The sequence below is a fragment of the Ranitomeya variabilis genome, chromosome 4 (genome assembly GCF_051348905.1).
Source record: "Ranitomeya variabilis isolate aRanVar5 chromosome 4, aRanVar5.hap1, whole genome shotgun sequence".
Classification (NCBI taxonomy): domain Eukaryota; kingdom Metazoa; phylum Chordata; class Amphibia; order Anura; family Dendrobatidae; genus Ranitomeya; species Ranitomeya variabilis.
The window spans coordinates 611126954-611149216 of record NC_135235.1 but is presented as its reverse complement, the minus strand read 5'-3'; the positions used below and the strand labels follow the sequence as shown (position 1 = coordinate 611149216).

Genomic DNA, 22263 nt, shown 5'->3' with positions numbered 1-22263 from the left:
TGATGGTCAAACTAAAAGCAATCCAGATGAGCTGTTGTCATTACAGAACGCTGTGTTAGCCATGCTGGGTAAGAACTGTGCCATGAGTTTGGAATAAATCACCAACAGTGTCACCAGCAAAGCCCCACCATCATCACATCTCCCCCTCCATACTTCACGGTGGGCACCACACATGTAGATACTATCTCCTCACCTTTTCTGCATTCCACAAAGGCATGGAGGCTGGTGCCAAAAATCTCACTTTTTGACTTCTCAATTCACAGGACAGATTTCCATTGGTCCAGTCCTTAATCTTGCTCGGCCCAAAAAAGTCTTCTCTTCTTGCTTATGGTCCTCAGTAGTGACTTTGCAGCAATTTCACCAAAAATCTTAGGTTTTGCTCATATTCTGGTTTGTTTTACATGTGATTGTTTAATCCTTGTTTCCATATGTATAGCTTTGTACTTTTGCTACCTTCAGTCTGAATCTTCAATGTGCACATTCCTATAAGAACAAGGAAAACCATTGCGAGAACAGGTATGGCCAAACTTCACAGGTACTGTACATAAAGTCGGCATACCCCTTTATGTAGCATAGCTTCAGAAAGCTTAGAGAACGCTAGGCTGCCATCCTCAAGCAGGCATACTACCTCCCTCATACATGCCCAGATATATCTTATATTATTAATGCAAATCTTATTTTTATTTGTCTGTAGATCATCCGGATCCAGTCTCCGGAGGGGGTGAAGCGCATCAACGCAAGCAAGCGGGAATCTGCTGCAACGTTTCTCAAAAAGGTATGTTCTTTTCCCCTATTGACAGGGTTTTACTTCATTACTGCATCCATTATACACTGCTGTACCCCATACTGCCCAATTAAAGGGATTCCCCTACTAAATGCAATAATCATCTATTTCCAGCATAGATGAGAAATGTGTGAATGCTGGAAACTCCATTGAGGGAAGTGGTAGCATGCATTCTTGTCTGTTGCTCCATTCACTTTTATGGGACTGGTGGAAGTAGAAGAAGTGAATGGAGCTGTTAACAAGCCATAAATGTATTCACATGGTGAATTTTGGGAATCCTGTTTTGGAGATCATACATAGTGAATGTACTCCCAGGGCCCTGTATATCCCTTATAAGTATTTTTTTATTAAATATCTTCAGCGCACAAAACACAGCATGGCCAGAACCAGATGCGATTAATAATTAACTGTATTTCTAAAAATCATAAAAAGTCATTGCTGGCAAAGGCAGTGTAAATCACTGCCCAATGTCGGCAGGATCAGGTTACCGCCTGTACGCTGCCTAAAGGCTCAATATGTGCATTATGAATATGTCACTTATTTGTTGGGTTTTATTTGTACTTTTGTTATATAGTTAACCCTTTAGTGACTGAGCCAATTTTTACCTTAATGACCAAGCCAATTTTTATAATTCTGACCACTGTCACTTTATGGCGTTATAGCTCTGGAACGCTTCAACGGGGAAGTGGTCTGTGCTAGAATGTGGGGTGAGAGTGTGCCATGGGGCAATGCGCTGTCCTTTAATGTGAGTTGAATGTGCCACCGGGCGGTGAGCGCTGCTGGTTTGTGGGGTGAATTTTCTGCGGGGTGTTGGACTGTACGGGAATGTGGGGTGAATGTGCTAAGGGGCGGTGGCGTGAGTGTGCCACAGGTCGATGGGCTGTGCTGGAATTGGGATGAGTGCGTCACGGGGCGATGGGCTGTGCTGGAATTGGGATGACTGAGTCACGGGGCGATGGGCTGTGCTGGAATTGGGATGAGTGCCTCACGGGGTGATGGACTGTGCTGGAATTGGGATGAGTGCGTCACGGCGATGGGCTGTGCTGGAATTGGGATGAGTGTGTCACGGGTCGATGGACTGTGCTGGAATTGGGATGAGTGCCTCACGGGGCGATGGACTATGCTGGAATTGGGATGAGTGCATCACGGGGAGATGGACTGTGCTGGAATTGGGATGAGTGCGTCACGGGGCGATGGGCTGTGCTGGAACTGGGATGAGTGTGTCACGGGCCGATGGGCTGTGCTGGAATTGGGATGGGATGAGTGCGTCACGGGCCGATGGGCAGTGCTGGAATTGGGATGAGATGAGTGTGTCCCGGGGAGATGGGCTGTGCTGGAATTGGGATGAGATGAGTGAGTCCCGGGGCGATGGGCTGTGCTGGAATTGGGATGAGTGTGTCCCGGGGCGATGGGCTGTGCTGGAATTGGGATGAGTGTGTCATGGGGCGATGGGCTGTGCTGGAATTGGGATGAGTGTGTCACGGGGCGATGGGCTGTGCTGGAATCGGGATGAGATGAGTGAGTCCCGGGGAGATGGGCTGTGCTGGAATTGGGATGAGATGAGTGTGTCACGGGGCGATGGGCTGTGCTGGAATTGGGATGAGTGTGTCCCGGGGCGATGGGCTGTGCTGGAATTGGGATGAGTGTGTCATGGGGCGATGGGCTGTGCTGGAATTGGGATGAGTGTGTCACGGGGCGATGGGCTGTGCTGGAATTGGGATGAGATGAGTGAGTCCCGGGGAGATGGGCTGTGCTGGAATTGGGATGAGATGAGTAAGTCCCGGGGCGATGGGCTGTGCTGGAATTGGGATGAGATGAGTGAGTCCCGGGGCGATGGGCTGTGCTGGAATTGGGATGAGTGTGTCCCGGGGCGATGGGCTGTGCTGGAATTGGGATGAGTGTTTCATGGGGCGATGGGCTGTGCTGGAATTGGGATGAGTGTGTCCCGGGGCAATGGGCTGTGCTGGAATTGGGATGAGTGTGTCCCGGGGCGATGGGCTGTGCTGGAATTGGGATGAGTGTGTCATGGGGCGATGGGCTGTGCTGGAATTGGGATGAGTGTGTCACGGGGCGATGGACTGTGCTGGAATTGGGATGAGTGCCTCACGGGGCGATGGACTATGCTGGAATTGGGATGAGTGCATCACGGGGAGATGGACTGTGCTGGAATTGGGATGAGTGCGTCACGGGGCGATGGGCTGTGCTGGAACTGGGATGAGTGTGTCACGGGCCGATGGGCTGTGCTGGAATTGGGATGGGATGAGTGCGTCACGGGCCGATGGGCAGTGCTGGAATTGGGATGAGATGAGTGTGTCCCGGGGAGATGGGCTGTGCTGGAATTGGGATGAGATGAGTGAGTCCCGGGGCGATGGGCTGTGCTGGAATTGGGATGAGTGTGTCCCGGGGCGATGGGCTGTGCTGGAATTGGGATGAGTGTGTCATGGGGCGATGGGCTGTGCTGGAATTGGGATGAGTGTGTCACGGGGCGATGGGCTGTGCTGGAATCGGGATGAGATGAGTGTGTCACGGGGCGATGGGCTGTGCTGGAATTGGGATGAGATGAGTGTGTCCCGGGGAGATGGGCTGTGCTGGAATTGGGATGAGATGAGTGAGTCCCGGGGAGATGGGCTGTGCTGGAATTGGGATGAGATGAGTGAGTCCCGGGGAGATGGGCTGTGCTGGAATTGGGATGAGATGAGTGAGTCCCGGGGCGATGGGCTGTGCTGGAATTGGGATGAGTGTGTCCCGGGGCGATGGGCTGTGCTGGAATTGGGATGAGTGTGTCATGGGGCGATGGGCTGTGCTGGAATTGGGATGAGTGTGTCCCGGGGCAATGGGCTGTGCTGGAATTGGGATGAGTGTGTCCCGGGGCGATGGGCTGTGCTGGAATTGGGATGAGTGTGTCATGGGGCGATGGGCTGTGCTGGAATTGGGATGAGTGTGTCACGGGGCGATGGGCTGTGCTGGAATCGGGATGAGATGAGTGTGTCACAGGGCGATGGGCTGTGCTGGAATTGGGATGAGATGAGTGTGTCCCGGGGCGATGGGCTGTGCTGGAATTGGGATGAGTGTGTCATGGGGCGATGGGCTGTGCTGGAATTGGGATGAGTGTGTCATGGGGCGATGGGCTGTGCTGGAATTGGGATGAGTGTGTCACGGGGTAATGGGCTGTGCTGGAATTGGGATGAGATGAGTGTGTCACGGGGCGATGGGCTGTGCTGGATTGTGGGGTATATGCGCCACGGGGCGGTGGGCTCTGCTGAATTGCTCACACAATCCCATGTTGGCACAGTGTCAATTTGTAAATTCCTCTCCTTGTGTTTTTTTTTTTTCCACAGGTAGCAAAAGAGTTTGGTTTCAGGAATAACGGCTTCTCTGTGTATGTGAACAGGAACAGGACAGGAGAGATATCTGCCAGCCAAAACAAGTCACTCAACCTACTCAAAATTAAGTGAGTACCCGGCCTTCTTTATCAGTGCCATGGCGAGCGTGCCAGAAATGTTCAACAAGTACTTTCTGTGGGATTACCTACAACTACAGGGTTGTCTGACAACCCGGTTATCACCTGTTTTGCTGAGGCTAATTTATTTATGTCCAGAGGAAAAGTGGTATCTTGCTGGTTGATGGGGTTCAGACTGATGAGAGCCTGACTGATCTTGTAAAGAGATCTCTGACATGCCCCGATGGTTTGGAGACGTGGCTGTGCTTGAGTTGATGTGCAAATGAGTCTGGAGAGCTACTTGTAGATCTGAAGCCTCTGCCACACCAGCTCTATTCTCCGCCCATCAGTGAGAGAGCCTACGCTCCAGTACCAGGCATGCCCACCATCATATTATCATATTGGTGTAGTTGTGCTGCACACTACATTCAGCCCCTTCCTTTCACTGATTAGTGGGGGTTTTGAGAGTGGAACCCTCACTGATTGCATATTGATGGTCTGCCATAAGAAAAATCCTTGGTTGCATTAGTTTATGCACTGGGCACTTCTCGCTGTATTACCCTTTCAGTCAATTAATGAAGCAGTTAGCGAGACTGAGGGAGGCAAGGAGAAGCCCTCCGTTTACGGTGTGACCACAACCCTACCCCTCAGGTTATTGGGAAATATATATCTGTGATGGATGAGGAAGGTCCTGGCAGGGCTCTACTTACGTATCTTCTGTTACAGGGTCAGGTAGATCCGATATACTGGCTCTACTAATAAAGGAACAAAAACTGATGCATTTTCTTATGTTCAGTGCAGGGGGCACTACATTTAAGTTAAATAATGCCCCCTACTACCTGCACTAGGCATAACACAGTGATTCGGTATTTTCAGCAATCTGTGCCGACTTCAATCACTGGAGCTTGTTTTCATTTGTCCCATCAGCTCGGAGCAGCTCCAGAGGCTTAAGATTGTTTTCTATGCAAGCAACTTTCTGTGCCAGGGAACTTCTCGCATATAAATGTGTCCTGGAATCTTTCAGGCGTCTCGTCATCACCGGACTGGAGACACATAATCAATGGCCGAGTCTGCTGCTCTCCTGTCCCTAGAGGGGGACATTATGCAGAGCCCTTCAATTCGGTTTGTCAGACCCTGATCTATGGCTATAAGCAGTCGGACGTGCCCACTGTTCTGACCTGCTGGGCAATATTTTATTCCGGGCCCTATAAGCACTAAAGGTATAATCAGTGAGCATCAGAGTATTAGCTCCTTATCTAATCAACCCTTTAGGACAGCCTATTTTTTGTTTTCATTTCTCTTTCTCTTTTTCATAAAGCCATAACTTTTTTTTCTTCTTGCTGTACAGTTTGTGTATGTTTTTTTTCATGCCCACCCCCCAATGAGCACACCAAGATAAGGGTAACTGATTGGATTTTTTTTTTTAATATTAACAAAAACATTTTGCTGTTTCCTTTTTTTCAGTCACCTTAGGGGATTTGAACCTGTAGTTTTTTAATTACCTGCAATCTACTGCAATAGCTGCGTATTTAGTGAAGCCCAGGCCTTGGAGAACTAACAAGTCAGCAACAAGGGCATTCAATTTGCCCTCGGCTGCCATGCCAAACCCATCAGCACCCCATAATCAAGTCGCGGGGTAGCCGACAAGTGCTTAAGCGCAGAGGCCAGATGGAAGAGCTTATATACTGATTGATAACTAAATTTAACCCCTTAACGACCGCCGATACGCCTTTTAACGGCGGCCGCTAAGGGTACTTAAACCACAGCGCCGTTAATTAACGGCGCTGTGGAAAAAGTGAATAGCGCCCCCCAGAGTCGGATTTTCTCTGGGGTCTCGGTTGCCGAGGGTAGCCGAGACCCCAGAGAACATGATTCGGGGGGTTTTTACCGACCCCCGAGTTGCGATCGCCGGTAATTAACCGTTTACCGGCGGTCGCAACAAAAAAAAAAAAAACGCGATTTGCCGTTTAATTTCTCTGTCCTCCGATGTGATCGCACATCGGAGGACAGAGAAATGTGGTCCCCGATGGCCCCCAATAGCCCCCCAATACTTACCTACCTCCCCCGGTGCTCCTCGTGTCTCCCCATGGGCGCCGCCATCTTTTTTCCGGGAAAAAATGGCGGGCGCACGCGCAGTGCGCCCGCCGCCCGGCACCCGGATGTTCTTTGGGGTCTCGGCTGCCGGGGGTAGCCGAGACCCCAAAGAACATGATCGGGGTCGATTTGCACCGACCCCTGCTTTGCGATCGCCGGTAATTAACAGTTTACCGGCGACCGCAAAAAAAAAAAAAAAAAAAAAAGCGATCAGTTATTTCTCTGTCCTCTGATGTGATCGCACATCAGAGGACAGAGAAATAGGGGGATTCGGGGACCCTAACATACTCACCCGGGGTCCCTGGGTCCTCTTCTGTCTTCTCCTGCCAGCCGGCTTTTTCATCATGGCGGGCGCATGCGCAGTGCGCCCGCCATCTGCTGCCATCTGCCGGCCGGCAGGAGAAGACAAGTTGGGGCTAAAATTAGGGTTAGGGTTAGAGTTAGGGTTAGGGTTAGGGTTAGGGTTGGGGCTAAATTTAGGGTTAGGGCTAGGGTTAGGGTTAGGCTACTTTCACACTAGCGTTTTTTGGCTTCCGTCGCAATGCGTCGTTGGAGAAAAAACGCATCCTGCAAAAGTGCTTGCAGGATGCGTTTTTTCTCCATTGGCTTGCATTAGCGACGCATTGCGACGGATTGCCACATGTCGCATCCGTCGTGCGACGGATGCGTCGTGCTTCGGCGGACCGTCGACACAAAAAAAACTACATGTAACTTTTTTGTGCGACGTGTCCCACATATTTCAGTGCCACGTGCCACGTATTTAAGTGACACGTGCCACATATTTCAGTGCCACGTATCAAAGTGCCACGTGCCACGTATCAAAGTGCCACGTGCCACGTATCAAAGTGCCACGTGCCACGTATCAAAGTGCCACGTGCCACGTATCAAAGTGCCACGTGCCACATATTTCAGTGCCACGTGCCACGTATCAAAGTGCCACGTGCCACGTATCAAAGTGCCACGTGCCACATCTTTCAGTGCCACGTGCCACGTATTTAAGTGACACGTGCCACGTATCAAAGTGCCACGTGCCACATATTTCAGTGCCACGTATCAAAGTGCCACGTGCCACGTATCAAAGTGCCACGTGCCACGTATCAAAGTGCCACGTGCCACGTATCAAAGTGCCACGTGCCACGTATTTCAGTGCCACGTATTTAAGTGACACGTATCACGTATAAGTGCCACGTGTCACGTATTTAATTGCCACATATTTAAGTGCCACGTATCAAGATTTTCCATGGAGAACAGACACATCCAGAGATATGTCTGCTCTCCACGGCTGCAGCAACACACTGACAGGAGCCATAGTTCCTGTCGGTGTGTCACTGCGCATGCGCGAGCGAGTTTACCGGCGGTCATTGACCCCGGCACTCTCGCTTAACGGCAGTGCTGCGTGGGAAAGTTCAACGCAGCTGTACTGCTGTTAACCGAGACGCCGGAGTAATTGAACTCCGGAACAGTACGCGATACACTGCTAGGAGCTTCGCTCCTGGCAGTGTATCGCCGGAGAGCAGCCGATCGGCGTGGGACACTCGTTTTATGGATTCTGCGGACAGGGAGTATGAATTTGGTTTATTATTTTTGGATTTTTTCCTGGAGGATCGAGGGCTTCGCCTACAAGTGTGCTGTTGGTGAGTATATACTCTGTGTTATATGTTGTATGTACTGTGTGTCATGTATGTGTATTGTGTGTAGGTGTTTTGTGTAACTTTACAATTGTGCTAAGTCGCCGGACACAGGGACAACTCTCCCATCCTAATACCGGATGGGAGTAGTAGTCCCATACGGCGACTTAGCACAATGGTGGCACTAGCGTCGCATGGGGACACACACACGCACACACACGCACACACACACAGAAGGACTCCATGCTGCTTCACTGGGGGGCGGGGGCTTCCCTCTTCCTGTCCGACGTCACGTCCGGTCCTGGGTGTCAACCCCTCCGTACAAAGACGCCGACACCCAGGACAAAGGCGCTGTGTGTGGAAGGTAATATGGGGCCCTAGGGGGATACGCAGACACGCCGCTGCGTAAAGAATTGACATGTCAATTCTTTTTACGCCGGCGTGTTTGCAGACAAAAGCGCCGCGTTTTTTTGCGGTGTGTCTGAACGGCAAAGTGAATTTCTCATTCACTTTGCCGGCAGACGAAAATGACATTGCGCATTTTTGAAAAGCGCCCGCAAAATAGCGCTCAAAAATGCGCTATGTCTGAAAGTAGCCTAAGGCTTCTTTCACACTTGCGTCGGTACGGGGCGGTCGCAATGCGTCGGCCCGATGTACCGACGCACGTTGTGAAAATTGTGCACAACGTGGGCAGCGGATGCAGTTTTTCAACGCATCCGCTGCCCAGTCTATGTCCTGGGGAGGAGAGGGCAGAGTTACGGCCACGCATCCGCGGAAATGGCGGACGCGACGTACAAAAAAAAGGTTACATTGAACTTTTTTTGTGACGACGGGGGCTAAAGTTATGGTTAGGGTTGGGGCTAAAGTTAGGGTTGGGGCTAAAGTTAGGGTTAGAGTTGGGATTAGGGTTAGGGTTTGGATTAGGGTTGGGATTAGTGTTACGTTTGGGATTAGGGTTGGGATTAGGGTTAGGATTAGGGTTAGGGGTGTGTTGGATTTAGGGTTTTGATTAGGGTTATGGTTAGGGTTGAGATTAGGGCTGTTTTGGGGTTAGGGTTGTGATTATCGTTAGGGTTGTGATTAGGATTATGGATTGGGTTGAGATTAGGGTTAGGGCTGTGTTGGGGTTAGGGTTGGAGTTAGAATTGGGGGGTTTCCACTGTTTAGGTACATCAGGGGGTCTCCAAACACGACAGCCAATTTTGCGCTAAAAAAGTCAAATGGTACTCCCTCCCTTCTGAGCTCTGCCGTGCGCCCAAACAGTGGTTTACCCCCACATATGGGGCATCAGCGTACTCGGGATAAATTGGACAACAACTTTTGGGGTCCAATTTCTCCTGTTACCCTTGTGAAAATAAAAACTTGGCGGCTAAAAATCTTTTTTGTTGGAAAAAAATATATTTTTTTATTTTCACTACTCTGCATTATAAATTTCTGTGAAGCACTTGAGCTTTCAAAGTTCTCACCACATATCTAGATAAGTTCCTTAGGGGGTCTAGTTTCCAAAATTTGGTCACTTGTGGGGGTTTCTACTGTTTAGGTACATTAGGGGTCTGCAAACGCAACATAACGCCCGCAGACAATTCTATCAAAGTCTGCATTGCAAAATGGCGCTCCTTCCCTTCCGAGCTCTGCCGTGCGCCCAAACAGTGGTTTACCCCCACATATGGGGTACCAGCATACTCAGGACAAATTGGACAACAACTTTTGGGGTCCAATTTCTCTTGTTACCCTTGTGAAAATAAAAATTTGGGGGCTAAAAAAATCTTTTTTGTGGGAAAAAAAATATTTTTTATTTTCACTACTCTGCATTATAAACTTCTGTGAAGCACTTGGGCATTCAAAGTTCTCACCACATATCTAGATAAGTTCCTTGGGGGGTCTATTTTCCAAAATGGGGTCACTTGTTGGGGGTTTCTACTGTTTAGGTACATTAGGGGTCTGCAAAGGCAACATAACGCCCGCAGACAATTCTATCAAAGTCTGCATTCCAAAATGGCACTCCTTCCCTTCCGAGCTCTGCCATGCGCCCAAACAGTGGTTTACCCCCACATATGGGGTACCAGCATACTCAGGACAAATTGGACAACAACTTTTGGGGTCCAATTTCTCTTGTTACCCTTGTGAAAATAAAAACTTGGGGGCTAAAAAATCTTTATTGTTAAAAAATATATATTTTTTATTTTCACGACTCTGCATTATAAACTTCTGTGATGCACTTGGGCATTCAAAGTTCTCACTACACATCTAGATAAGTTCCATGGGGGGTCTAGTTTCCAAAATGGGGTCACTTTTGGGGGGTTTCTGCTGTTTAGGCACATCAGGGGCTCTCCAAACGCGACATGGCGTCCGATCTCAATTCCAGTCAATTTTGCATTGAAAAGTCAAATGGCGCTCCTTTGCTTCCGAGCTCAGCCATGCGCCCAAACAGTGGTTTACCCCCACATATGGGGTGTCGGCGTACTCAAGACAAATTGTACAACAGCTTCTGGGGTCCATTTTCTCCTGTTACCCTTGGTAAAATAAAAATTTGGAGGCAAAAAGATCATTTTTGTAGAAAAAATGCGATTTTTTTATTTTCACGGCTCTACGTTATAAACTTCTGTGAAGCACCTGGGGGTTTAAAGTGCTCACCACACATCTAGATAAGTTCCTTAAGGGGTCTAGTTTCCAAAATGGTGTCATATGTGGGGGGTCTCTACTGTTTAGGCACATCAGCGGCTCTCCAAACGTGACATGGCGTCCGATCTCAATTCCAGCCAATTCTACATTGAAAAAGTAAAACGACACTCCTTCTCTTCCAAGCTCTGCGGTGCGCCCAAACAGTGGTTTACCCCCATATATGGGGTATCGACGTACTCAGGAGAAATTGCACAACAACTTTTGTGGTCTAATTTCTCCTGTTACCCTTGTGAAAATAAAAATTTGGGGGCAAAAAGATCATTTTTGTAGAAAAAATGAGATTTTTTATTTTCACGGCTCTACGTTATAAACTTCTGTGAAGCACTTGGGGGTTCAAAGTGCTCACCACACATCTAGATAAGTTCCTTGGGGGGTCTAGTTTCCAAAATGGTATCACTTGTGGGGGGTTTCCACTGTTTAGGCACATCAGGGACTCTCCAAACGCGACATGGCATCCGATCTCAATTCCAGCCAATTCTGCATTGAAAAAGTCAAACGGTGCTCCTTCACTTCCAAGCTCTGCGGTGCGCCCAAACAGTGGTTTACCTCCACATATGGGGTATCGACGTACTCAGGAGAAATTGCACAACAACTTTTGTGGTCTAATTTCTCCTGTTACCCTTGTGAAAATAAAAATTTGGGGGCAAAAAGATCATTTTTGTAGAAAAAATGAGATTTTTTATTTTCACGGCTCTACGTTATAAACTTCTGTGAAGCACTTGGGGGTTCAAAGTGCTCACCACACATCTAGATAAGTTCCTTGGGGGGTCTAGTTTCCAAAATGGTATCACTTGTGGGGGCTTTCCACTGTTTAGGCACATCAGGGACTCTCCAAACGCGACATGGCATCCGATCTCAATTCCAGCCAATTCTGCATTGAAAAAGTCAAACGGTGCTCCTTCACTTCCAAGCTCTGCGGTGCGCCCAAACAGTGGTTTACCTCCACATATGGGGTATCGACGTACTCAGGAGAAATTGCACAACAACTTTTGTGGTCTAATTTCTCCTGTTACCCTTGTGAAAATAAAAATTTGGGGGCAAAAAGATCATTTTTGTAGAAAAAATGAGATTTTTTATTTTCACGGCTCTACGTTATAAACTTCTGTGAAGCACTTGGGGGTTCAAAGTGCTCACCACACATCTAGATAAGTTCCTTGGGGGGTCTAGTTTCCAAAATGGTATCACTTGTGGGGGGTTTCCACTGTTTAGGCACATCAGGGACTCTCCAAACGCGACATGGCATCCGATCTCAATTCCAGCCAATTCTGCATTGAAAAAGTCAAACGGTGCTCCTTCACTTCCAAGCTCTGCGGTGCGCCCAAACAGTGGTTTACCTCCACATATGGGGTATCGACGTACTCAGGAGAAATTGCACAACAACTTTTGTGGTCTAATTTCTCCTGTTACCCTTGTGAAAATAAGAATTTGTGGGCGAAAAAATCATTTTTGTGAAAACAAATGCGATTTTTTATTTTCACGGCTCTACGTTATAAACTTCTGTGAAGCACTTGGGGGTTCAAAGTGCTCACCACACATCTAGATAAGTTCCTTGGGGGGTCTAGTTTCCAAAATGGTGTCACTTGTGGGGGGTTTCCACTGTTTAGGCACATTAGGGGCTCTCCAAACGCGACATGGCGTCCGATCTCAATTCCAGCCAATTCTGCATTGAAACAGTCAAACGGTGCTCCTTCACTTCCAAGCTCTGCGGTGCGCCCAAACAGTGGTTTACCTCCACATATGGGGTATCGGCGTACTCAGGAAAAATTGCACAACAAAATTTGTGGTTAAATTTCTGTTTTTACACTTGTGAAAATTAAAAAAAATGGTTCTGAAGTAAAATGTTTGCAAAAAAAAAGTAAAATGTTAATTTTTTTCTTCCACATTGTTTTAGTTCCTGTGAAGTACGTAAAGGGTTAATAAACTTCTTGAATGTGGTTTTGAGCAGCTTGAGGGGTGCAGTTTTTAGAATGGTGTCACACTTGGTTATTTTCTATCATATAGACCCCTCAAAATCACTTCAAAGGTGATGTGGTCCCTAAAAAAAACATGGTGTTGTAAAAATGAGAAATTGCTGGTCAACTTTTAACCCTTATAACTCCCTAACAAAAAAAAAAATTGTTTCCAAAATTGTGCTGATGTAAAGTAGACATGTGAGAAATGTTATTTATTAACTATTTTTTGTGACATATCTCTCTGATTTAAGGGCATAAAAATACAAAGTTTGAAAATTGCAAAATTTTAAAAATTTTCGCCATATTTCCATTTTTTTCATAAATAATCGCAAGTAATATCGAAGAAATGTTACCACTAACTTGAAGTACAACATGTCACGAAAAAACAATCTCAGAATCAGCGGGATCCGATAAAGCGTTCCAGAGTTATAACCTCATAAAGTGACACTGGTCAGAATTGTAAAAATTGGCTCGGTCATTAAGTACCAAATTGGCTCTGTCACTAAGGGGTTAAGGGCTTAATGGGAGTCTGTCAGCATAGAAGATCTGAGTGCCTGTGCTTGGTTTGAACAGTCATTCTGTGCTGTCAGCCCCTGTAATGGCAACGACCGGTGGAAACGCTAATCTCTGCTGTAAGGCTACTTTCACACTGGCGTCGGGCACTGCACGTCGCAATGCGTCGTTGTGGAGAAAAAACGCATCCTGCAAAGTTGCTCACAGGATGCGTTTTTTCTCCATAGACTTTTATTAGCGACACATTGTGTTTTGGCGGACCGCCGCCACAAAAAAATGTTACATGTAAAGTTTTTTCGTGCGTCGAGACTGCCATTTTCGACTGCGCATGCGCGGCCGAAACTCCGCCCACTCCTCCCCGGACCTTGCAATGGGGCAGCGGAAGCGTCCTAAGACTGCTTCCGCTGCCCACGTCGGGCATTTTTTTCACAGTATGCGTCGGTACGTCAGGCCGACGCTAGTGTGAAAGCAGCCTAAGAGGCATATGCCGGCTATGTAACTCATCTGTCTTCTTCCCTGTGTGGAGCAAGGTCATATACAGGGGTTAATTCAACTATTGGCAGGGGTTTCAAGACTTTTAATACTTGTATGGGCTTGGGATGAATGCACACCATTAGCAACGGGTGTCCCAAGCTTACAAAAAAAGCAAAAACCGTTTAATTTTCCCTGGCTAAATAAAGTATGCGGTTATAAAAGCGTCAGCACACACAGGATTTTTCAGCTGGGACGTCTGCACTTGGTATTAGCGCTCATCAAGCAGTGTAATATGAAGCTCGACAGTCCGCCCTGTGTGATCGTCAGCGCAGGAGGCGATTCTCGGCTCTTCACCTGACACCACTTGCTCAAGATAAATAATAAATGGCCGTGTCTGATTACTGCTCTGTTTGCTTCCCTTGTAGACATGGAGACATGCTGTTCCTCTTTCCATCTAGCGCTGCTGGCCCTTCATCGGAAGTTATGGATACGTCTGCATCAAGTCTGTCTTCCAGGCCGTCAAGTGCGCCCCTAGTGGTGGAAGACGACATTGACCAGTACCTCAACAAACAAGAGGGAAAGATCTACAGGAACAGAGACGCCCAGCTGTACGTTTCGCAGTCGTGGTATATCGACCACAGGGGGGCTGCCTTGCTTTATGTGCAGCATGCATCATGTTGCATAAGTGCTATGGTATAGGCTAGACAGATTTTCCTATCAAGTGATGGCATATTACTGTGATTACATCATTACTTCTTGGTTTTTGGGGGTACAACTTCGAGGACCCCATCAGTCCTCAGAACCTGCACTTTGGCTTCTTCAAATCATTGACTGCACATTTTTGCCATCCACTATGCTTGGCAGTGCAGCACAGCTCCATTCACCTGAATACCGCTTTATTGCAAATTCCTGCGCAGTGGGTGGCCTGGTGTGCCAGTGGTACAAGAGAAATGACGAAAGTGACCTCAGACCCTCCTGTTACTGAAGTTTAACCCTCATAATATTTTAGTATATAATTTGCTATAATGACACCACATAGCCCTTAAAGTGGTAACGCCATCGTAATATTATGGATGTTTATTTTGTTAGCATGGGATATATTGGTCCCTCGAAGTGAATGTGGCTGCACTACAGACCCCTGCACAATGTGGTTTCCTGCAAGTGATCTTAATTGATTTTTTTCTAGCTACCCCTGCGGTAATGTTGCCTTATATTCCTTCCCCCTGCAGATGTCGCCATGGTCCGCTGGGTAAATGCGTTCACTGTGTCCCGCTAGAGGTGAGGATGCCGACATAGAAACAGCGTGTTTCAGTTTGGAGGGAGTATGTGAATTATCCCCTTAGCTAACACTTCGTTGTCCTGCAGCCTTTCGACGAGGATTATCTCAACCATCTGGAGCCCCCAGTGAAACACATGTCCTTCCATGCCTACATCCGCAAGCTGACAGGAGGAGCAGATAAGTGAGTCTCTGCAGTCCAGATATCTCATATGCCACTGGGAAGGGGGAGCCGAGCTGAATGCAATGGCACATTAACCATAGAAAATACACAAGAAGATTTCCCTCCTCTTCTGTAATCATAACATGCGATATAAAAGTGACTAATGGATATATTTCTTTTTGCCTGTGTTTTCTTTTAAGTGGGTTTATTTGCAATATATATTGTCTCAATAGTACTTTTTTTCTTAGGGTGGGCCATCAACGTGTGATCAGTTAGGGGTCCACTCCTGGAAACATCTTCAGTTTGCAAAATATAGTATCTTTAGCACTTCCCTGGATTGTCCTGATTCTTACTTGTCTATATAGCCACGGTGGTTTGTCCATACATGGGGCTTTGCCTGACACAAATGCACATTTTTATTTTTACCTTTTCACCTTCTTCCTGGTCACTTATTCCAGGTAGAACAATAGGGAGAAGCTCCTGCTGCAGGTAGAGCAATGGGGGGAGGCTCCTGCTGCAGTTAGTTGCCTTATAGATAGGAGGTTTAAGAGAAAGAGTAAGAGGAAAAGACTGATTGCCTGGAATACTTAAAGAAGAAACCTTTACATATTTATCATGTTTTTTTTATGAGAAGAAATTGGAGCAAATGGAGTTATTTATTTTCCACATTTACTAATACTTGAAACTAATATACTGTATATTCATGACTTAACTTGCTGATGGATTATCCTGCCCACTCCATGGGGTGACTACACTAACGTGATGCTTTGTAATGTCTCATATGCTAACTGATACTATTTTCAGGGGCAAATTTGTGGCCTTGGAGAATATCAGCTGCAAGATTAAATCGGGCTGTGAAGGTCACCCACCATGGCCAGAAGGAATCTGTACTAAATGTCAGCCCAGCGCTATCACACTCAACCGACAGGTAAGAAGGGACAAATCACCTGTCAGATCTCGATGTATGGAGTGGACTCAGGAGTTGACACTGCTTCATACATGGCAGGTGTCATCTGTGTCACACAGGCTGCACCTTCCTCTAAAAGTAGTGATTGGAGTCAGCTCGGCTTGCTGCTGTTTAGTCATTATGATGTCGCCAACAATCTCTGACAACAGCATTTAAATGGTTTGAAGTAGTGTGGACGTCTGTTTGAGCGACAGCTGGATGCTTCTATGAAGCAGAGTGACGTTTCATCATGACATTGGTACATTTCTTTGGTATGGCAGTGTATAGCACATGTTCCTACGGCGACTAAAAAAATACGTAAATATTAGTTAAAACATTTAAAAAAATAAACCGCTGCAACAATGAACCCCATTGTCCAAGTACGAAAATAAAAAAATTTGAAAAAGCACATTTCGTATCCTCCTTGTCTGTGGTAAGATAATCTATTTAAAATGTAAAATGAATATATATATGCAGAATTGTTGTTTTTCGGCCACTGCACATTCCGCTAAATAGTTCCTATAAAAACTACAGCAAGCCAAAGAAAACAAAACTATCCCACTGATCCATCAACAGAAAAATAAGTCACGGTCTCAGAAAATTGGGATACAGACCACATGTGTGAGGTTATTTTTCTTTTCTTTTTGTTGTAACATTTCTGATGTTTTTATTTTCCTGCTTAAAAAAAAAAAAAAAAAAAAATCCGTATTTTTCGGACCATAAGACGCACCCCAAATTTTCATTAGAAAAATAGGGGAAAAAAATTGAATGTGTCAAATGGGGGCCGTCTTACAGTCCGAATTCAGCTTACCGCTGACCGAATTTGGCAGCACTGGTGGGGCATGGTCACAGGGGGTGTTCGGTGCTACGGTGATAAGACTCCCATCCCAGGCTGGTTCAGCGGTGCTCTGTGCTGCAGGGGCTCCGCCGGCATTTTCTGAAAGCCCGGAGGAACCCCGCACATCCATTGCTGCGATGCGGTGGATTCTGGGAAATCTCATCCCAGGCTGGTTCAGCGGTGTTCTGTGGTGCGGGGGGAGGGCTCTGCTAGCATTTTGTGAGGCACCTGCCCATCTGTTGCTGCGATGCGGTGGCCTCTGGGAAAATGGCCGCCGGAGGCGGCGCAAGCTCAGATTGAGATCTTGGCATCGAGATCTCGTTGCCGAGATCTCAATCTGAGCATGCGCCCACCTCCTGCGGCCATTTTCCCGGAGGCCACCATAATGCAGCAATGGATGGGCAAAAAAATGCCGGCGGAGCAAAAGTCCGAAAAATACGGTATATGGAAATTGTCGTTATCTTACTGACTGGAAGAATCAGGGTGCCAGGTTTTTTGGGGGTAGTAACAGTGTATCAGACTTTTGGGAAGTTGCAGCTTCTTGAGTTATGGGTTTGCCAGTATAAAAGTGGCAAATCTACAAATGCTTTTGCAGCTGTGACAGGTGGGAATCTAACAATAGTCGGAGGTTACTCACTTTTTGTTTTAAGGCAAATATTGATACTGGCTCTTTTTTAGTTTTACAATTGTGACTTTTCTTGTTTCTCTGTAGAAATACCGACATGTGGACAACATTATGTTTGAAAATCACACTATTGCTGATCGCTTCCTGGACTTCTGGCGCAAAACTGGAAACCAGCGCATAGGCTACTTGTATGGCCGTTACACTGAACACAAGGACATCCCATTAGGCATTCGGGCTGAGGTGGCTGCCATTTATGAACCACCGCAGGTATGGGGTTTTTTTGCAAATGGGAATATTTTTTACAAAAAGAGCAGAAGAGGTTAAAATAAAAAAAAAACAGTGCTCGCCTCCTCGACCCGTTCTGACAATGCCGAGTCGTCCGCTGGCCTCTACTTTTGCTGCAGATATTCTATCCTGACCCTGAGACGAATGACTTCTGCCGCCACTCACTGGCAGGGAATCGGTGAGGTGAGTATTCCTTTACATGATTACCTTTTGGATAACCCTTTTGAAAAAGTGGTCTGTCTAGTGAAAGGCTCCCCAGTTTGCATTGATACTCTCTGTGCGTATCACAGTCTATGTGCATTCATCCATCTCTGTTTTTCACTTTCAGATCGGGACACAGAACAGCCTGGAGCTGCTCGACGATCCAAAAGCCAAAGTGGTGGATGAGATTGCAGCCAAGCTCGGATTAAGAAAGGCAAGAGAAAAGCATGACTGTGAAGTATTGTAAACTATGCTCCTAAGGGTGGGGTTCCCCATAGGTTGGAACCCAATGACTATCTGCGGTGTAATGCACAATGCTGCAGCCAATCACTGAGCTCAGTGGCCCAACTAGAGTGTACGAGCTGTTCAAAGCCGATAAGCTCACTGATTGGCTGCAGTGTTGTCAATGTGTAGTCAGCACTACAGACACTGGGAGCAGATGCTGAAACTCAGTGCTGGACCCAGGAGAGTGAGTAAAGCACAGTCAGTTTGTTTTTAAAACAAACTGCGGTCATGGGTACAGGGGTCTTCCAAAACTGGAAAAGCCCTTTAAGGTTTAAAAATGGTGTAATCATAGAAGAACGTGACCTTCAAAGGGAAAGCAAAGAAATTCCCAACAGTGCAATGTATTTCCTTCCCTTGTATATGTGGACAGCTCTGGGTTCATTGAAGCACTTGGCTCTATTTTAAGTATGCCGTCACAACGGTGTGTAGGCTTCATTATCAGTTCTCAGAGTAAACTTTTATATATGTGTGTGTGTTATACATTTTTTTGATAGAATGTTAAAAATTTGTACCCAAAGAGAGGGTGACAAAATTAAGACCGCAGACGCCCTCGTCGATTAGCAAGAATGAGAGGCACTTTCTCCTACGCCTCATTGGGGGACACAGGACCATGGGTGTTATGCTGCTTGCCACTAGGAGGACACTAAGTAAACACGAAGAGTTAACTCCTCCTCTGCAGTATACACCCCTTGACTGGCCATTAATGACCCAGTTCTTGCTTAGTGTCTGTAGGAGGCACTTGGGTCTGTTTTCAGACCCCACCGTTTTTTGTTTTATTTTTATTTTCTGAAAATTTTTGTTTTTTAATTAACGGGAGTGAAGGGGGCGACGGATTCCTCTCTAGGGTCTGTTCTCCCCCGAACCATCAACAGGCGAGAACGGCGAGTATACCTTCCCGTACCTCTCCTGCGACGACTGGGGCACACCTAAGCTACACCAGGGCGACGGTTCCTATACGGTCCCGATCTCCCCCCTGTAAGAGGGCGAGCACGTAGAGTATATCTCTTACAGTTAGGTCCATATATATTTGGACAGAGACAACATTTTTCTAATTTTGGTTATAGACATTACCACAATGAATTTTAAACAAAACAATTCAGATGCAGTTGAAGTTCAGACTTTCAGCTTTCATTTGAGGGTATCCACAATAAAATTGGATGAAGGGTTTAGGAGTTTCAGCTCCTTAACATGTGCGACCCTGTTTTTAAAGGGACCAAAAGTAATTGGACAATTGACTCCAAGGCTATTTCATGAACAGGTGTGGGCAATCCCTTCGTTATGTCATTCTCAATTAAGCAGATAAAAGGCCTGGAGTTGATTTGAGGTGTGGTGCTTGCATTTGGAAGGTTTTGCTGTGAAGTAAACATGCGGTCAAAGGAGCTCTCCATGCAAGTGAAACAAGCCATCCTTAAGCTGCGAAAACAGAAAAAAACAAGCCGAGAAATTGCTACAATATTAGGAGTGGCAAAATCTACAGTTTGGTACATCCTGAAAAAGAAAGAAAGCACTGGTGAACTCATCAATGCAAAAAGACCTGGGCGCCCACGGAAGACAACAGTGGTGGAGGATAGAAGAATAATCTCCATGGTGAAGAGAAACTTCTTCACAACAGCCAACCAAGTGAACAACACTCTCCAGGAGGTCGGCGTATCAATATCCAAATCTACCATAAAGAGAAGACTGCATGAGAGTAAATACAGAGGGTTCACTGCACGGTGCAAGCCACTCATAAGAATCAAGAATAAAAAGGCTAGACTGGACTTTGCTATAAAACATCTAAAAAAGCCAGCACAGTTCTGGAAGAACATTCTTTGGACAGATGAAACCAAGATCAACCTCTACCAGAATGATGGAAAGAGAAAAGTATGGCGAAGGCGTGGTACAGCTCATGATCCAAAGCATACCACATCATCTGTAAAACACGGCGGAGGCAGTGTGATGGCTTGGGCATGCATGGCTGCCAGTGGCACTGGGTCACTAGTGTTTATTGATGATGTGACACAGGACAGAAGCAGCCGAATGAATTCTGAGGTATTCAGAGCCACACTGTGTGCTCAGATCCAGCCAAATGCAGCCAAACTGATTGGTCGTCGTTTCATCCTACAGATAGACAATGACCCAAAACATGAAGCCAAAGCAACCCAGGAGTTAATTAAATCAAAGAAGTGGAATATTCTTGAATGGCCAAGTCAGTCACCTGATCTCAACCAAATTGAGCATGCATTTCACTTGTTAAAGACTAAACTTCAGACAGAAAGGCCCACAAACAAACAGCAACTGAAAACCACCGCAGTGAAGGCCTGACAGAGCATCAAAAAGGAGGAAACACAGCGTCTGGTGATGTCCATAAGTTCAAGACTTCAGGCAGTCATTGCCAGCCAAGGGTTTTCAACCAAGTACTAAAAATGAACATTTTATTTAAAATTATTGAATCTGTCCAATTACTTTTGGTCCTTTTAAAAACAGGGTGGCACATGTTAAGGAGCTGAAACTCTTAAACCCTTCATCCGATTTTAATGTGGATACCCTCAAATGAAAGCTGAAAGTCTGAACTTCAACTGCATCTGAATTGTTTTGTTTAAAATTCATTGTGGTATTGTCTATAACCAAAACTAGAAAAATGTTGTCTCTGTCCAAATATATATGGACCTAACTGTATGTGCATCTCCCGGGCTCATCCGAAATTATGCCCTCACCTCGGCGTCACGTAGACCCCACAGTAGCCGTAAGTCCCCTGCGGCAGGCATTTCCGTAAGTCCCCTGCGGCAGGCATTTCCGTAAGTCCCCTGCGGCAGGCATTTCCGTAAGTCCCCTGCGGCAGGCATTTCCGTAAGTCCCCTGCGGCAGGCATTTCCGTAAGTCCCCTGCGGCAGGCATTTCCGTAAGTCCCCTGCGGCAGGCATTTCCGTAAGTCCCCTGCGGCAGGCATTTCCGTAAGTCCCCTGCGGCAGGCATTTCCGTAAGTCCCCTGCGGCAGGCATTTCCGTAAGTCCCCTGCGGCAGGCATTTCCGTAAGTCCCCTGCGGCAGGCATTTCCGTAAGTCCCCTGCGGCAGGCATTTCCGTAAGTCCCCTGCGGCAGGCATTTCCGTAAGTCCCCTGCGGCAGGCATTTCCGTAAGTCCCCTGCGGCAGGCATTTCCGTAAGTCCCCTGCGGCAGGCATTTCCGTAAGTCCCCTGCGGCAGGCATTTCCGTAAGTCCCCTGCGGCAGGCATTTCCGTAAGTCCCCTGCGGCAGGCATTTCCGTAAGTCCCCTGCGGCAGGCATTTCCGTAAGTCCCCTGCGGCAGGCATTTCCGTAAGTCCCCTGCGGCAGGCATTTCCGTAAGTCCCCTGCGGCAGGCATTTCCGTAAGTCCCCTGCGGCAGGCATTTCCGTAAGTCCCCTGCGGCAGGCATTTCCGTAAGTCCCCTGCGGCAGGCATTTCCGTAAGTCCCCTGCGGCAGGCATTTCCGTAAGTCCCCTGCGGCAGGCATTTCCGTAAGTCCCCTGCGGCAGGCATTTCCGTAAGTCCCCTGCGGCAGGCATTTCCGTAAGTCCCCTGCGGCAGGCATTTCCGTAAGTCCCCTGCGGCAGGCATTTCCGTAAGTCCCCTGCGGCAGGCATTTCCGTAAGTCCCCTGCGGCAGGCATTTCCGTAAGTCCCCTGCGGCAGGCATTTCCGTAAGTCCCCTGCGGCAGGCATTTCCGTAAGTCCCCTGCGGCAGGCATTTCCGTAAGTCCCCTGCGGCAGGCACATCTGAAGACGGACGCTCTCCATCCCCCGGCATAGGGAGGATCGATCGAGCTGCAGGCACCCCTCCTCGGTGAGTAATACCCTTCCTCACGCTGCCTGCGTGGGAAGGTTCGGTCCGGGTCCCTGGGGAGAGATACCGCTGGCTAGATGCCAGCGGCGGTCATCAGGCGCGGCCGCCGGTGCGTTCCGCCGGCCGGCTCCATAAATTTAGTCCCCGGCTTCTACTGCCGGACTAGGCCGCAACTTAAAATTCCCACCCACCGTCCAAGCCCCGCCCACTACTCAGGCGCTTCTCACTCTGAACGAGAAGTGCCCTGCAAATCTCGGGCGCCATCTTGGGACTC

At 47.5% G+C, this 22263-nt stretch overlaps 1 protein-coding gene across 1 annotated transcript in view; it reads left to right on the top strand.

The window, feature by feature from the left end:
• The window catches only part of NPLOC4 (NPL4 homolog, ubiquitin recognition factor), a 67418-nt gene that overhangs the window by 5183 nt on the left and 39972 nt on the right, over window positions 1-22263 (top strand). The window contains exons 2-9 of the mRNA XM_077253383.1: window positions 695-775; window positions 4123-4235; window positions 13992-14174; window positions 14796-14844; window positions 14932-15026; window positions 15810-15933; window positions 17502-17681; window positions 18028-18114. Of these exons, the coding sequence (XP_077109498.1) occupies window positions 695-775; window positions 4123-4235; window positions 13992-14174; window positions 14796-14844; window positions 14932-15026; window positions 15810-15933; window positions 17502-17681; window positions 18028-18114 (912 nt within the window). The remainder of the gene's footprint in view (window positions 1-694; window positions 776-4122; window positions 4236-13991; window positions 14175-14795; window positions 14845-14931; window positions 15027-15809; window positions 15934-17501; window positions 17682-18027; window positions 18115-22263) is intronic.